The 15,248-nt window shown below is 44.0% G+C and overlaps 1 protein-coding gene across 1 annotated transcript in view; it reads right to left on the minus strand.

Moving 5' to 3' along the window:
* The window catches only part of MYO5B (myosin VB), a 166,715-nt gene that overhangs the window by 60,118 nt on the left and 91,349 nt on the right, over nt 1-15,248 (minus strand). The window contains exons 15-17 of the mRNA XM_074855854.1: nt 12,131-12,280; nt 11,383-11,480; nt 6,477-6,563 (exon numbers count right to left, since the gene is read on the minus strand). Coding sequence (XP_074711955.1) covers nt 6,477-6,563; nt 11,383-11,480; nt 12,131-12,280 — 335 coding nt within the window. The remainder of the gene's footprint in view (nt 1-6,476; nt 6,564-11,382; nt 11,481-12,130; nt 12,281-15,248) is intronic.

Here is a 15,248-nt window from a genome sequence, read left to right on the forward strand (position 1 = left end):
TGCTGTTACAGGATCCCCCCCCAGAGAAGGGAACAATTAAAGCCCTTGGGTTTAATGTAACACGCCTGGTTAAACCACTTCAGGTTCAAAGCAGTATAAAATTACCTTACAACTATGTGCTTCGAGAGAAACAAACATGATCTCCCAACCCTACAAGGGAGATCTCTCAGGTGCAGAAATACTGAAGCGCAATGCTCTGCTGCACACACATTTTTTTTATTCTTCTGCACACATATATCTTTTTTTTTTAGGTTCAACAGCTGCATCTTCAGCATAGAAAAGGAAAAGTGAGAAAAATTATTTCCCTCCTGCTAGACCACAAAGGAATTCCTAGCACAAGACAAAAGATGAGCTGTGTTACCCCACAATCTAGAAGGTCAGGAGAGATTATGGGAAGGTTATATCTCAGTTCAACTCATTGACAGGTATTAAATTAAACACAGATCTTGGGTTTTCAGGATGCTGCCACCAAACACACAGCATGGGCACGCCTCACTGCTAGGAGCTGGAAACTTCCAAGGGCCACTAAATAAATACAGTTCCTTATAATTATCAAGTTGTAAGATCCAGACAAGCGGTGTAGGCAAAGAGCTGTTACCAGGAGGATTTTGGTACCTGCACAACTGAGATAAAGGAAGGAGGCATGAAGAACTGGATAGATACTACTCAAACTTCCCCAGGGAAAAAAAAAAAAAATCTCAGGGCTGAGATCAAGCACAACTGACCTCGAACATCAAAATCTTGCTTTGAAGTCAGCACAGTCACTAAAGGAAAGGGGCAATAAAAGGAATGGAAGGACACAGGAAAATAACTTATGCCTGTGTAAAAAACACTCCTCGGGCTTGAGCAGCAAGGACGCTCGAGGTCTCATCCACGAGATGGAGACTTGGTCAACCCAACAATTTCTTTGTCATCTACAGGAATTAGAGGGAATAAGCCATAACACATGCCACAAATTAAGCCTTGGATCTGTGGTTTAAAGAACGAGATTTGGATGCTTTACACAAAACTACAACCGGGTGCAAAGCAAAGGGGCTGCTCCTGCCCGAAATCACGAGGATACAAACCCAAGAGCAGCCCTCGTGCTTCAGAGCCAGCTGGATTTACTGCAACCTCCCAATTAAAGGGAGGTTTTGGGTAAGAAACTGGGGGTGAAATTCTGATTCCTGAGGAAGCCTCTGTAAAGCATCTCTCCAAGCAGTCAGCAGCTGCCCAAAATATCTCCAACCTATTGTTTTAGGGTGATTACAGCAATGTTGTTTCAGCAGTACTGAATGAAGAGCTGAAAGGATTGTGATAAGAGCTTGAAGCTGTTGTGACTTAACCATCACATGGTTTATTTTGGTGGCCTAAAATTACTGAATGCAAAATCTTTCCATTAAGGGTAAATAAATTAATTGCCCTCTATCACCCAAGACCGTGCCAGCACCATGTGCTGAGCAAAACTGGCTTCGTGTAAGAAATCCTGCCAGCACCATGTGGTACCGTCCTCTGAAGGGATCAATTTTTTAAGCACTAAGGAGCTGGACTATATTGATCTTTCTATAGGAGCCAAAGCCCATTTGGGGACAGGCAGGTTGAATATCTGAGCCAAGATTTGACATGGAATTATTTTAGAAACTGTGGTCCAGGGAGGAAATTTCTCTTGCCTTGTTTACTGGAAGCAGAACAGATTTGCCTTTCAGTTAGCTCTAAAACATGCAGGCTGGCATGGCTTGAAATTATCTGGAATATCTTCAAAGAGCAGAATGAAGGAAAATCCCCCCTCTATTTACATATGACACCTGTGTTGGGAGTCGGCAAACAGAACTGCTGGTAGCCAAAGTCATTTATAGGTTTTGTTTTCCTGAAATGACTGCAAGACAGCTAAAGGCATATTATAAAAAAAAAAAAAAAAAAAATATATATATATCCAAGGATGCCCATGATACTTTTCAATTATGAATGTTTAATGTTTATAGAGTTTAGCAGCTGTGATTTCATACTGAATTGATACAAAGATGCTGCATCTGACAGTGAGCTCCAGCAACCAGAGGAAGCAGCTAAATGCCAAGAATACTTAAGCAATAAATTTCATACATAACAACTACAGTGAGAGTATTTCAGAGAGACTGTCATGACAACGTTATTCAGAGTGATGGCACAGTGGGTGACCACTGAATGGAAACCACCAGAACCAGCAAGAAGCAAAATATAGAGTTTTGACAAAAAGCAAGTTAAAAACTTGTTTGAAAGAGTATTTTGTAATTAATGGAGATCTGCACCAATTAATTCTCTATAGACTAATCTTTATGTAGTCAGTTTCTATAAAAAAGATTAATAGTTTTATAGTACAGAGACATCTTCCATGCTTTACACATGGAAGTTGATGATAGATTTACTATCTACACATTTAAGACAGTTCATTCATCACGGTCATTTATGCACATACTAACAAATACATTTCTTAACTTCTGTGTAACATTTCAAACCAAATGATACATTTTCAATTTACTCGAGATAGCGGCAGACTGCAGAGTACCATGGAAATGATAAAATAAAGCCAGGGGTACCCAAAGGGGGGAGTGCGAGGCTTCATCTTTCAGTGGGAATATATCATGACTTACATGGGTTAAAGAACACTTAAAATGATATTAAAACTTCTTTATTTCTTAAAGGAACCAGATAAAAAAAAAATATCAAAGTCTGAAAACATTAAATTCTTCAACCCATAAAGTAACTGTGATGGAGAAGTGTGAAATAACGGCAGAAGGTGGCTTTATCCAGACATTTCTGACCTAAAGTCACATCACTCTCAGAAGGTACTTGTAAGGAACTGAAGGAATTAATGCCTCAACATGCATTGACACAGAAAACCTCAAGGACAGGCTGTGGCCTTTGTGATCAGTCTAAGGTCGGTCACCCAAGGAAGCGGGAGGGTACCGAAGGATGGACGCCCCCACTTCCTTGTGGTTGTATGACAAACTGCTTAATTAAACCTCAAAGGGGGAAAATGTGGACTGAGTGAAATCAAATGTTTCTCATCAAGCATAAGGATTGCGAATCACTGGCTCCATCGTGTAAGCCCGATACTTTGTGGCTCTATTTTGTAAGCCAGACACCATGCAGGCCTTGCTAATGACTTCGCCACGTCGCCATTGAAGAGGTGATAAGACCTGATAAGAGGTGAACATTTCTGCCCCCGAAGCCAGATGATCGTTCAAGAAGCAGGAAGTCAGCAAAAATCTGTGGGAAATTAGGAAAAAACAAAGGTGGCAGGGCGAGCATAACCACTGACTCAATTGGACAAGGGGGTTGGTGCACCCCATTCCCACTCCACACATGCGCAGAACCCCTGCTCCTCCTTTTTCCTCATCTCTCATGGAAGTGACTTGGTGGAATACCTGCCTCTCCTCATCTAGTATGCAAATCAGCTGATAAGATGAACTTAAAAGACGACAGAAACTTTGCTGGGTGTGCACCCACCACCCAAGATTATCGGACCTGAGACAACGCTGGATCCAGGGGTGGTGATACAGATTTGTCTGACTATTTTTCTCTCCTTTCTTTTTCTTTCCTTTCCTTCCTTTTCTTTCTTATAGATTTACAAGAGACTGCATTGCTTATTATCCTTTTCCAAGTTTAAGTTGTTTCTACCACAATTAAAACATTTTAACCAGTCATTTGGTGTCATTTCATCTTAATTTAACCTGAGGGGATCTCAGAACCTTTACAACTCCCTGTGCTCCCAGTCCAGGTGGTAACAGTACTCTTGTGGCAGTATGCTGGAAAATATTCAGATGTAAATATTACAGGATGAAAATAAATATTTTCTTCTCTTTCTATAATAAAACTTCTCGAGATAAAACATTTTGAATATTCCCTGTTGCTCTAAAGGTAAATTTCTTACACCCAAGTGAAGCAAAACTCAAACAGATCAAGCTTTCCATTATTAAGTAGTTTAAATTTATAGCCTTTGAACAGGGTTTAAATTTAAAACAATGACCCTCCTTTTTTGGTTTTATCCTTTATCAACCATTATAATCAGACTTGTCTCAAAATATAAGGAACTACAGAGGAATAATCAATGCTCACTGTGATGAAAACTGAGACAGATCGCATGGATGTAAAAATGCAGAAAGAACTAAAACGTCTATTACAATTCCCACAAAATCAGAACCGTAGAAGCAGCTTTTGCCAAGCTGGTTTATAAAGCCAATTCAAATATACAGGTTATTCACAGTCTTTCAATGATGTTGCCCAATTCCTGGGTCTGGATTTTCAAGACTGCAATTTTCTGACCAAGGAGAGTAAAGAACTACAAGAACCCAAACTGAGTATTTTATTTTGCACAGAATTGTTCCTGTATGTAATTATCTTCTTGAAACATTAAAATAAACAAAAATCTGTCCTTGAAGCATTCTAAACACTGAACTGGAGATGATCACTGTGAAAGGCTGAAATAGCTATTTGCACCCCTTTTTTCCCCTGGAGAAAGAACAAAAGCTGACAAGTTGCAGTGATGGAAGAGTTCTGTATTCTTAGCATCCTGGGAAAAAGTCCTCATAACCAAAAGCATGCAAGCAGAGTTTTTCAGAATAGGTCTTTGCACCCGTCAATTATTTGCCATAAATAGATCTTGGCTGGTCTCCAGGTGCTGCAGTGGTTTCTCCCCTTTGCTCCCCCTCCCCAGTTACTAATTATATGCCAATTTTAGTGCCATAGGGTCTAAACTGCAGAGTTAAGTGAGCAGAGATGGAAAAATGCTACAAGTGTGCAGGAAAACTATGAGTGGAGAGAAACAGGGTATCCCTGCAGCTATGTTAAGACCAGTGGCAAAACCCACGGACAGAGCTCCCCAAGCCTCCCACGGGACCCACAACTGCAGAGCTAGGAGCCCCCCCTGCCCTGGGGAACATGACCACTTGCTTAAGAAGCATAAAACTGCCTTTCCATGGCCTTTTCCAAATGGAACCCCAGCTGTTTCACTGCTTCAGGACTTTCACTTCCAGAGGATGGACAGATCTGACCCTGCAGCTGCTTTAACAAAGAAGTTGTTGGTGTTCAATTTCCCTCCACGCCTTAGAGATCATGTAATTTAGGAGCAACTTTTCATTAGTTACTTCCACAACTGCCTTGAAGACTTCAGAGATGGAAGCCAAAGGTGGTGCTGGGTCTTCTAACAAGGCCAGACCCCCGCAGAGGACCACCCAAATCTCCATTCAGCTCTCTGCCACCCTTCCCACACTGGCAGAGGAAAGAGACAAACTGGTTACCGTGAAACTTTTCTTTTTTTTTTCCTTTTCCTTTTCTTTCTTTTTAAGGAGCTGAGATCAGACAGACAGGGAGATCCCGATCACCAGTTTTTGCCAGCCCATGGAGGTCACTGGCCAACAGAGGCTTTAAGTGGGCTAAGTGCAGCAGAGCCACCTCATGTCAACATGCAGAAGCTGCCATCAATTGTCAGAGTTTGCAGGAGATAAAAGAGTCACTGGTAAGGCAGCACACTCCACCCCAAAAACCAGGACAGGGAGTTTCTCATGGCGCTCAGCGTCACGCTTAGCTGACTCTTTACTGAGTGTATTTATAACTTCTTTGTTCCATGTAAAAACGCTGATGGCTATGCTCACATTATCACAAAGCTGCTTGGCACTACCATGCAATTGATGCATTTTTAGAATTATTTGCCCTTGTCATCTTCAAGTCTTATTTATAGTTTGTTTTCTGACTTACTAGGCCCTAAAAACCTCTTCTGATTTTTGTATCACAATCAGCAAGAGCCATACCACCCATAACCTTTCTTTTTTAAGATGGTAGAGTTTGAAGCTTAGTATTCTTTGGATGTGTGGTGTGAAAGTCTGCAATAATAATTTACAACCTTTATTTTCTTCCTCTGCAAGTATAATCAAAACATTTTTGTCTGAAATTACTATTGCACGGAAAAAAAAAAAAAAAAAAAAGAAAGGAAAGTAAACTGTATAGTGCAAGGAGGTTTTGCATGGGGACCTTCAGGCAAGCAGGGAAGAAGTCCTCTAGGGCAATGCTGGCTTCCAGGCAAGATGGGTGTAGAGGATTTAGAGCTGTTATTTTGCTACTTGCTGTCCACCTCTGTATGGGATCAAAGCTGGATTCCTTTACCTGCCACGCACCAGCGCATCTTCAGAGATTTCATCACATCAAACTCTCAGGACCAAACTGAAAGCACCAGCTGAAACGCTGGACACAACTCAACACACCCTCTGGCAGCATCACTTTGCAGCTCATTGCTTGATAACAAATCTCTCAGATTTGAGGAACCCAGGACCTAATGAGGTTTTTGGAAAATGAAAAAAATTATGAAAAGGGGAAGATCTATCCTGGATATAAACCAACCTAAAGAAACCCCATTTGTCCTGAAAACACTAATGTTTTCTTCTCTCTTCCTTGCCCCAGATAATGAACTTGCTGAGTAAAGCACAACAGCAGCACAACTCCACACTGAATTCCCAGCTCGGTACCTGGACGGGAAGCCAGCAGCACTGATGCGGATGGTCTCCAGCACTCCACAAGCTCTCAGCTGCTGCACCACTCTCTTCGGATCAAATCTGCAATTATATTTAGGATAGAGATTAACACAGTGAGAAGAAACCCACATCTTCAACCCACCTGATAGTGACTCTTTTGGGGACAGGAATTAGCTTCTGATTTGTAGAAAAAAGCTCTGCTCTCGTCATTAGTGAGAATGAAGAAAACCATACATCCGTGGATAGCTTTTGTCCACAGCCATTCCCTCACAAACCTCACTATAACCAAAACCCCCATGCCTCGCTTTGGGAACAGGCTGCACAGATGTCACACGTTTTCTCTCCATGTCACAAGACATTGTGCTTTTCAAGTGCAACAGACCTTGCTATTGCCCTACTATCAATGCCAAGTGGTACTCCTGGGACAAAATGACAATCTGTTGCATTTAGTCTCTACAGCCATAATCTACCCAGCTATGTGAAGCAACACAATTACCATAAAGAAGGGAAGAGGCTGCCCCACCACAAGCTGCCTAATGAACCAGAGAGTATTACTTTTGCAGCTATAAGGGCAACAATATATTTCCAGGAAAAAATCAAATTCAACAGCAAAATAAATCTGAGATATTAAATTCCATACCAAAACCAAGTAATTAACAGGTCCCAGAGGTTTGCAGAACGTTATATTTACCAAGAACAGTGGTGCTTATGTTCCAGACTAAGGGCTTTGGTAGGCGCCATGTGAAAATTCAAGGCGTATCTGCTCTGAGCTGTCTGCCCTCCTCTTTTCAGCTGGCATTACTCCTTACACTGGCATCTCATATCCATCAGCAATTTGTGCTGAAAAACTTAATGCCAACTTCCAGCTGAGTATTTGGGCTGTGGTCTCTCTGGTTCCTGGCATGAACCCATTTTCAGATCAGGCTATCTTTGCATAGAGTGAGTCCAAGTACCAGCATCCCCCATCACTCCTCCCTCCTTCCACGCTGACAAAGAGGTCCCAGCTCTCCAGCTCAAGATGCTGGACTCTGGAAGAGATTGCTGGATCAAGCTTGGACTCGTGAGATGTAGATGTCCATAGCTGTGTTAGGTTTCCAGAACAAGGGTGAGGAACAAAAGCTTCTCAGGTACCTGCTTGTCCCTTCCTGAAAGCCCGAAGTATTTACACCTGCATGAATAATTCTGCTTGGCCTCTGCTGTGCAAAAGCAGCATAAGAAAGAGTTCCCTGCTACTCTGTGCATTTTTCAATTCCCTGGATCTGTCAAATCTACATCAAGTTATTCACTACAATACTGTAAACAGGATGCATGGCAGAAAATCAGTCTCGGCTGTCACTTGCTTTGAGGAAGAATCCACAAGCGTAAAATTTCCATAACAATAAATAATAAACAGGACTGGTAGATGGATGGGGAGGCTTCAGCCCTGGAAGATCCCAGGGCAATCTACGTTGTACATGAGGGGAACTTTCTGCAACGCTGCCAAGCCCTGATCAGTGGGGGTGAAATGCATAACCAGAGCGGCTGCCATCATTTATCCACGTGGAAAGCCAGGACCCTCTCTAGCAATCACTCCAACTACGGGCTGAGGCTGAAATAGAGCTTAAAAGTGGGACAATACACATTATTATGAACTCCTTTTCCTTGCGTGTGGCAAACAGAATCAGTTGGCAAGTTGCTTTTGGCCTGGAAACCCAAGTAAGAGATCACAAACATTGCCTGAAATGGAATTTGGAAGGAAAATTGTCAAAGCTACAAGCTGAAGTCAGACATTCCCCTTGCACCTCTCCCTTTGAAGTCTTCTCCATGAGGGATCAACCTCAGACACAGCCTCCAGTCAGATGCAGCAAATATCACTGCATGGTGCCAATGCTTCCTCCAGGCTGGATGTCTGACACCCCTCACCTCCCTAAGAAACAAAACTTACATTTGCACCAAGTTGTAAAGTAGGAATGAGAGTAACACAGGTTGCAGGAGACCTCAGGAGGTCTGTAGTCCAAACTCATACGTTCAAAAGTTGGGACAGCTACGATGGCGGACCCATAGCTCAGGGCTTTATCCAGCCAAGGGCTGAAAACCTCTGAAGATGGAGGTTGCACTACCTCTCTGGGCAGGCTGCTCCACTGATAGACTGTCCTCATGGAGAAAAATAATAAAATGTTTCCTTATCTCCAGTCTGAACCTCTCATGTCAACTTGTGGCCATTGACTCCTGTCCTTCCACCACACACTGCTGTGAAGAGCATGGCTTCGTCCTCTTGGTAGCTCCTGTAAGTACTGGAAAGATGCTATTAGGTCCCTTCTTTTCACCAGGCTAAACATCTCATTTTAGCAAAAATTGAGTGTTTTTGTGAGCTGAAAAATGTTGAAAAAGGTCCATGTTTTTTCACTGAACAACAAACATAACACCGAGTGTTCTGCATGCTACAAGATACCACTTCAACACTAACCCAGAGCAGTGACACTGATGTTTCATTTCACTAATGCCTCCTGGCACTGTGCATTTTTCAGCACAAGTGTCTCTGAAATGCAGACTCCTTTACAGCCATCCCCGTATTCTCCAGACCTGAGTTTTACACAGAAGCAGACTTTATTTGAGCCATGCTCAGGACAAAAATGCCTCAAGCTGGTGGCAGCAAGATCAACACTGACCGAGACTCTCAGATCACAATTTCAATGAAGCAATCCGTGATGGGTGAGGAGGAAGATAATCTCTTGCAGAGAAGAACCCCCAGTATAAGACACCTCAACCAGTGCCTTCTGGCTTGTAGATGGGGATGCAACACCACCACCCCAACCCAAAGCACCCTCCTGTCATTTCCAGCCCATGGTGACTCCTGCAATGTTGCTGGCTGCAGACAGACACCTGCACGCTGCTCCTTCAGAACCATCCATGTGTCTATTTTTTGTTTCTCCTTTGTTCCCAAAATCCCAAGCTTTGACAACTCTGACGTTTGCCAGATGGGAAGCATCACATCAGACCGAGTCATCACTCAGACTGCAAGCAGACACAAGCAGAATTATCCTCCTGGCATTTGCTACCCGTAACATCTTAGAAGTATAACTGAGTTCATTTAGATAATTACTGCACCTTCACAACCACATTTATACAATGATATTAACTGTATCCTAAGCATCACGTGAAAAACTGAATTGCAAAGTTAAAGGCAAAGAAGTGAAGATGGATGGGCTGAACGTAGAGCCAAGTAGGGACATGGAGTCTTGGACACACTCTTTGGAAAGGTGAAGCCATTTCACCACGCAGAGCATCTACCACGCTTCCACTACAGAAAGGTAGAAAATACTTTTGTGCTTTATCTAAAGAAATCAATCAAACAAAAAGTGCAATCCTGAATTTCATTTAAATGGACAACCTCTGCAATAGGCAACAAGAGATTGAGGCCCTAAGCATCTCCAGGACCTACAAAATGGTACACAAAATAGATACAGCAGACCACAGAAACTGCCCTCCCAGCACAGACAGCTAGCACAGCCTTCTCCAGAGCTGTTAACTAATCATCTAATGAATCAGTTAAATATAAGCCAGTTCCTGACTGTCTTCTAACCATTAATACCCTTCACTTTGCTGTTCGCAAGGGGGGAAGAGTCAAGCCAGGGAAGCTTCCTGGTGGATACATATCCACCAGCATATCACAACCAAGGGTGAGCCTGTTTGCGGATGCTCTGTCCTTTGCAGGACACTGTTGGAGCCATCTCTGCACTCCGAGGTGGCACCATGCTCACCGGGACTGCGCTGGATCAGCTGGAGGGCAATGCCTCCCTGCTTATGGGTTACAATTACAACCTCACTTTCTTAAATGTCACCACCTCAAGTTTACGCCAGGGCCTTTAGAAGACATCACAATGAGATCTGTGAGGTCCCTGCATACTAATGGTGAAGCTTTTTTGGAGTTACAGGGAACAAAATTGGGTACAAATACATTATCAAGAGGTCAAACAAGGCTAACAGCTATTTGCCTGCAATGTTCGCAGCTTGAGATACATCTCTGAACTACAGAGGAAGATCAAGACTGGCTTTTTGCTTCAGCTGTTCACTCACTTGGAAACCTGCCTAAAGTTGATACAAGTCACGTCTTTACTTTTTCCGCACTTATTTTGGAAGCAGCAAGACATTTTTGTTCATTTTACAAGACATTTTGCAAGCACACTACTTATCTCCACTTTTTCATTTATTTCTCTGCTACTTTTCACTGTTTAGTACTATAGCTGTTTAAACCAAAGTGATTTTAAGATTAAATTGTACGACGACTCTACTATTGCAAAGCAAGGATCCTCAGTATTAGCAAGGGATATCTATGAATTATTAGAACCTGCATTAGTCTTCATTAGTTTGAAGAAGAAAAGGCTAAGGAGAGACCTCATCACTCTCTACAGCTCCCTGAAAGGACGTTGTAGAGAGGTTGGTGCTGGTCTCTTCTCACAGGTGATTAGTGACAGAACAAGAGGGAACGGCTTTAAACTGCAACAGGGGAGGTTCAGACTGGACATGAGGAGAAAATGTTCCCCAGAAAGAGTGGTCAGAGAGTGGAATAGGCTGCCCAGGGAGGGGGTGGAGTCCCCACCCCTGGATGTGTTTAAGGGTCGTTTGGATGAGCTGTTGGGGGATGTGGTGTAGGGGAGAACTTTGTAGAATAGGGCTGATGGTTGGACTCGATGATCCCAAGGGTCTTTTCCAACCTGAATGATTCTGTGATTCTGTGATTTCATGGGCACAAAAACCACATAATGAAACCCAAGAGAAGTGACTCCAGCAAACTATGGAGACCTTCCAGTTACAGGAACAGCATCACAAGAGGGGCAATCTCTTCAGCAAGAAGAAAAGTCCAAAGCACACCCTGCAGCTATAATGCTGAACACATTTGCTCATATGAAAGCCCACTTACTTAAAAGGGAGCTTCTCGTCATTCGGCTTGATGCAGCGCACGTAGTGCGGGGTGGTGGCGTTCAGAGTCTCCATGAGCAAACGCAGCGAGTTGCGGAACTGAAAGACAAAACCACTTGTTTTGAGGAGGGCTGAAGGTGCTGTACCGTGCAACCCAAGTTGGCAGGCACTGCAAGCCACCTGTGGTGCCAGCCTGAACCTCCCCATGAGCCCCGCACATGCAGGAGCAATTCAGAGAAGACACTGGTGGGTGTCTTTGACATTGAGCTGGAAGCCCTCCAGCTCAATGAGGTACAAGAGCAACAGGTATTTGGTCAGGACTTTACCCAGTTGGGTCTTGAAAAATCTCCAGCGGGGGAGATAGCACAACCTCTCAGGGCCTGTGTTGTGCTGCTTGACTGTCTACACAGGGGGAAAAAAGCTTTTTTTCTCAAGTTGTTTCAATTTATGAGCACCATAGAAAATTGGGATACAGTCCAGTGAATCCCAGAGTGGTCTCCACCCTTCCTTAGGCCATGTCTCAACTGCTTCCAGTCAAGACTACTTGAGCCTGCTCTTCCAGAGACACTGCTAGAAGGTGTCCAAAATGCAACAGCCAAGACATTCCCATCCTACAACATGGGTCACAGAATAGTCTCCTCACTTTTCCCCCTGCAACCACTTCTTATTTATCTCTGCTTCAAACTGAAGAACTAAGATCTTAACTGTAAAAACGTCTCCCCAGCCAACTCACTCATATCATACGTTACCTGGTGCCCCACTGTTTTCTTGTGCTCCTTACTAGCAGCTTTGATTACTGGTCTGGCAGAACGGACGCTGATTTTGGATGTTCCCTTTGTCATGGAAGTGGTGGGTGCAGCATCCTTCTCATCTTGGAATAAGCTTGCTACCATTTGATACTAAAACAAAAAACAACACCTGAGCACCTCTGGCCCTGCTCTTTGCCAAATGAACCCACCCAAGACACATTGCCCTGGTCATTTTTAACCCATCTTAAACCAGGAGGGAGAAAAAGAGCGTTAAAGTGAAAGCAAGAAATGCTGCCCACATAAACCACGTCAGAGCAGGACCACTGGCCATTCCATTTTGTAGTTCATCAAACTTGAAACATGCACATCAAATCGAACAAGCAAAGAAAAAAAGAGAATGGCTAGCTGCAAGGATTGCTGAAGTGTTGTCCAAGGCAGAAAACCTCCTGAACGTGAGGTGACTCTTGCTCCCAGGCTTTGTTTCAAGGTACTCATCCAGTCCTGACCACAGCAAGGATGCTGCCGGCACAGCGCATGCCCCAGGAACAGGGTCTCCACACGAGGACAGGCAGCAGTCCACTCCCACCACAGCCCCAGATGCACCCTTGCTTTTCTGAACAATTAAGAGACACCAGCACTTCCTCACTGATTACCTGCATTTCAGTGTGAATGAGCAAGGTGACAGCAGGACGGCTATTCTGCAGCCCTGAAAGCACCACGTTTAGCTCCTCAGATCCCTGAAGTCTGGGATTTCTGGCAAGCCAGCAGCAACGTTTCCACTTCATAAATGGGAGAACAGGCGAGCTGGCAAATGGAGTTAATGTTTGGGTTTTTTTACGGGGCAGGATCTTCAAATTTGCATTAGGCTGAGGAACTTGAATACTAAGTAAGTCACAATAAATCTGGTCTGTTTAGCGGGGATTTTCACAGGAAGCATATACCAGGGTCTTCGGTAATTGCCTGCCCTTTATATGATTTGCTGCGGAAAGATAGAGCATGGGACTGGACGTTACAGCATACAGAGGCCCTGAATGTTTTAAAGGATGAACTTAAAACTTATCAGAAGTTGGGGCCCTTACATCCACAGGACCCGTTGAGAGTGGAGTGGGGATTTGCAGAACATGCCTCTTATTGTGGTGTGTTTCAGAAGGGACCACAAGGACCAGTTAGACCTTTGTTATTTTCTTCCACTTCATTTAAGGAGGCTGAACAGCGGTATACAGAGTGGGTAAAGGGCCATGTAAGAGATGGAACCCCTGCTGCAAAACGGAATCAACAAGTAGATCATTTGGCCCAAATTAGGGTAGTTAATAGTGACAAAGGAGATTGGGATCGGCTGGTTGAGTGGCTACATATTAAGTGAGGTCACTCAGGGAAAATAGATCTCTGTTATGGGTGTCAGTCCTGGGGATGGCCTGTGCCAATGAAGATGTGTGAAGCAATTCTTATGGCTTGTCCACAATGTCAAGTGAGGCTTAAGATTAACCATCCAAATCAAGCACCAGCCCAACATATTAAAGAAGGTAAGGCACTTTGGAGCACCTGGCAAGTTGATTATGTTGGTCCTTTAAAGCCATCTCATGGAAGAAGGTACATCTTGGTGGGAGTAGGGGTGGTATCGGGACTAACTATGGCTACAGCTGTTAATGTAGCTACTGGAGGCCAAACAGTCCAAGTTTTAAAAGGATGGTTTGGCATTTTGCCCATTTCTGAATGTATTCAGAGTGATAATGGGTCACATTTTACAGCTGCAGTGGTGCAAGACTGGGCACGAGGGGAAGGTATTGAGTGGGTGTTTAATACACCATATATTACCCTCAAGCCAATGGCATGGTTGAGCGATATGTATGCCAGCCTGTCATGGTGAAGTTGCTCTTAGTTGGCATTGTGCCTATGGTCCTGGTAAAATCTAGGGGTTTATATGCCTGGGAGGCTTTAGATAAAGGTGAGGAAACCCACCGAATTAGTGTCCAATGGATAATCCCTGATTTTTAACTCGATGCCCGGGTTTTGATCCGAGGCCTAGTTTTGGTTTTTTTATTAGGACCTCGGAGGAATGGATGATGTTGACATCTTGCCTGGCTGTGGGGATCCATATGGACAATCAAGATCCTGATGACAACAGGGTGGTGAAGGAGTCTTGTGAAATTGACAGCCCTCAGAAGAATATGATTGGACTTGGTGTTGTTATATTGGGCATTGATTGTTTGTTTTGTTAGAATGGTTAATCAGCCTTTTCAATTTTGACTGTATAATTACCTAGGGATGACAATCCATAATGAGCATGGAGACTCACCAGACCGCGCTCCCTTTTAACCTTGGAGGCAAGAGGTGACTGCACCACCACTCCAAGGAAACCAGCCGAATCATGACTGTAGTCACGGGGTGGATTGTGGCAGGTGCATCTGCCCAGTGAAAACAGAGCTTCCTGGTTGTTGAAACGTGGCAGCTTTTGGCTGTCTTTGTTTTCAGGGTCTCGCGGTAGCTGAGACCTTTGACCAATGGGAGCCGCTACTGACTACAGGTCAGATTCGGTCTGGGTATAAACGGAGTCCCTTGGGGGAGCCATTTTGAGCTCGTCCCCTGGAGCTGCACGCTGCGGTCAGGACTCTCCCCTTGGGTCAGGACGCTGCCCAAGGAAACTCCTCGAGGTACTTTGGGTCGGGACGCTGCCCTGAGCAGGTCCTCGAGGTTGAGAGCCCTCACTTTCTAGGTGAGTGATAGAGCGTTTTGGGTTGTCGTTAAACCCTAGGTAGTGAAGTTTTGTTTTCGTTTGGGGTTGTCATTAAACCCCTAGGCTGTGAAGCTTTGTTTTATGATTTGGGTTCTCGTTAAACCCACGAAGTGAAGTTTTCATTTGGGGTTGTCGTTAAACCCCTAGGCTGTGAAGCTTTGTTTTACGTTTTGGGTTCTCGTTAAACCCACGAAGTGAAGTTTTCGTTTGGGGTTGTTGTTAAACCCCTGGGGTGTGAGGCTTTGTTTTACGTTTTGGGTTCCCGTTAAACCCCAGGAAGTGAAGTTTTCGTTTGGGGTTGTCGTTAAACCCCCGTGGAGTGGGGCTTTGTAAAGTGTTTCAGGTTATTGTTAAACCCCAGAAAGTTATTCTGTTCTCCTCTTG

This window comes from Strix uralensis, chromosome Z (genome assembly GCF_047716275.1).
Source record: "Strix uralensis isolate ZFMK-TIS-50842 chromosome Z, bStrUra1, whole genome shotgun sequence".
Lineage (NCBI taxonomy): Eukaryota > Metazoa > Chordata > Aves > Strigiformes > Strigidae > Strix > Strix uralensis.